The sequence below is a fragment of the Octopus bimaculoides genome, chromosome 23 (assembly GCF_001194135.2).
Source record: "Octopus bimaculoides isolate UCB-OBI-ISO-001 chromosome 23, ASM119413v2, whole genome shotgun sequence".
NCBI lineage: Eukaryota > Metazoa > Mollusca > Cephalopoda > Octopoda > Octopodidae > Octopus > Octopus bimaculoides.
This window is the reverse complement of record NC_069003.1, coordinates 34,081,001-34,083,500: the sequence shown is the minus strand read 5'-3', so window position 1 is coordinate 34,083,500 and position 2,500 is coordinate 34,081,001. Positions and strand designations below refer to the sequence as shown.

The 2,500-nt window shown below is 36.9% G+C and overlaps 1 protein-coding gene across 1 annotated transcript in view; it reads right to left on the bottom strand.

Annotated features, from left to right (window-relative positions):
• LOC106873726 (prolactin regulatory element-binding protein) overlaps nt 1-2,453 on the bottom strand; it is a 20,306-nt gene extending 17,853 nt beyond the window's left edge. Inside the window, exon 1 of the mRNA XM_052975960.1 lies at nt 1,686-2,453. Coding sequence (XP_052831920.1) covers nt 1,686-1,808 — 123 coding nt within the window. The 5' untranslated portion in view covers nt 1,809-2,453. The remainder of the gene's footprint in view (nt 1-1,685) is intronic.
• Between the last annotated feature and the right edge of the window lie 47 nt (nt 2,454-2,500).

Sequence of the window (2,500 nt, the reverse complement as noted above, 5' to 3'; positions counted from 1 at the left end):
CCGATTATAAACAATCTAGTCGAAGGAATTGTTTCTTTAGAGTACAGGTATTGAATTAAAAATCGTATAAAACGGATAGCATTACGTAAAGAAGGGTACAACGTGTACGTACGTACGTACGTATGTCACGTACGTAGGTATGCATGTAGATGTGTATGTATGTATGTGTGTGTGTATGTATGTGTGGCTATGTATGTATGTACGTGTGTGTATGTATGTACGTACGTTTGTATGTATGTGCGTATGTATGTACGTGTGTGTGTGTGGGTATGTATGTATGTATGTACGTGTGGCTACGTATGTATGTGTGTCTGTCTGTCTGTATGTATGTATTCTGTTGCTGCTGTCTCGCCCCAGGGCATCTTAAGCCGTGTAGACATTAATATCCAAAGGTATTTCAGTTATGTACCACCCCATTATTACATTCTGAACAAATAAACTTCGACAACGCCTAAGCCAGGCTTTTCTGTAAACACTTGACTAAGTCTATTGATGTGTCAAAAACATGTTTAAACCCCGGTTTACGAAGCCACAACGAGCGAGATTACAGCGGTTTTAACAAAACAAAACTCAGTTGTGTTGTGTATTATTTATACACACAGATGCACAATTAAGAAAATACATAACGACCGTAAGGAAGCGCACTCGACCCTCTGTGTAATCATTTGATCTGTTAGACATAACAGCCAATTCCACCTTAAGTTATACCCCTCCCGCTGCCTTAAAACAAAAGGAAGAACATACATGATAATGCTGTCCTAAGTTTCTGTAAAAATTAGACGGAATAGTCACAGATGGAATGTCTTTGACCGTAGGTATTTTTAATGAGGCCTCAAGGGATGGGGAAAAACTAAGTAACAACAGAGACACTCAAATACGTGGACAGAGGCGTTGGGTAATTATAAACGGTTGTGATATTGTTTAGCCACAGGTCAGTCTTGGTTGAGCATTATTAGGACAGAAGAAATTTCAACCATATATCACATTCTAAATACAAATAATCTTTGGTCCACACCATATTTCGACAATTTCTACGGCTTCTAAGAATTCTCTGTATGAAACATCGATAGACTATGAACCAAACAAGAAATCTTCTACGTGGTCACTATGTTTTCTAGACAGAACAACTAAATCCCCTTCAAACAATGTATTACTGTCTTTAAATAGAAAAGGAGGGCGGTCCTAGATATAATACAGCGGGATCAAGGCTGAAGTGGTTTTGATCACAGGTCTAGTGGATTACGGCTGACTTAGGGTTAAACAAGGGTTTCTTCTCAGTTATACAAACGACATGCTAACGTTCTTCGGTATTTTGAATCTATAATTAAATATGTCAGTATATATATATAACTGTCTTGACATACGTGTAGTTTAATAATATGGTTGGATGCCGTGTATCTGTTAATAACCTGGTGTGTTGTGAGGAGAGGTGGGTCGTGAGGTTTAGGGCGCGGCCCTTCTTTACTGAATAAACGAGAAATATGTCAGTGGAATGCAGTGAATAAAGTTCTCCCCGGTTTCTAAATGTTTTGTGCTTGTCGTGTCTGTGTGTTTAACCGTTTAATTTCTTCTCAACAGTTGAAATATTTTACATGGAGGAGAGACAGGGTGAAAGCAATGGTGGAATGGAATAATCGTTTCGTTATACACAATGTAGCATATTTGAAATAAATAAACAAACTCACGAAGGCGTTGGGGACTCCTGTTTTTGATGATCCTCCACCTCCTGCCACCAAAAAGTGATTTTCATCCAAAGCACGGATCGTATAGATCGGGAATTCCGTCCTGGCCAGCAAGGCAGACGCCATAGTTTCATAGAATAAAGTCTGTTGTTATTATCGTATAATAATAGAAGTTAATTCCGATGATGGCATTAGATGACCGTTGAAGTGAGGTGTACTGGGTACTTGGGGGATAAAACCAAGGTTTAAGTTAATGAGAGGAAGATGAAATTAATTAATTATACATATGGACGGAAGATAAAAGAAAAAGGTAGATGAGGACGATTTAACCGGCAGCTGTCATCTCCACTACTTTAAATATTTACATACAATATATATTACAGCAAACATATGCTACATGTACATTACATAATCGTTTATATATCCATATACATATATATTCATATATATACACACATATATGAATATATATTTATATATATGTACACGGACACACGATGTTTCTTTAGTTAACGTTTACGAATATATTTTTTTAAATGAAAATATTGGTTTATAAACCCAGAAGTTTAAAGATATAATCTTAAAAAGAACGTTTCTAAATATCACTCCGTTTTTCTGTTCCGTTGCTCTCGGCTCAAATTAAAACAAAGGTAAGAGAGAAAAGAAGTTTGTAAAAGCCTGACATATCCAAGCAGACATTTCATCTGTCTTTTCAATTTGATAGAAATAACAAACTACGTGTCGCTCGATGACAGGTGCGTCAGTTGCATGAAAAAGTGAGACCATGGAACCGAAAATGTTAACCGAAACGAACTAGT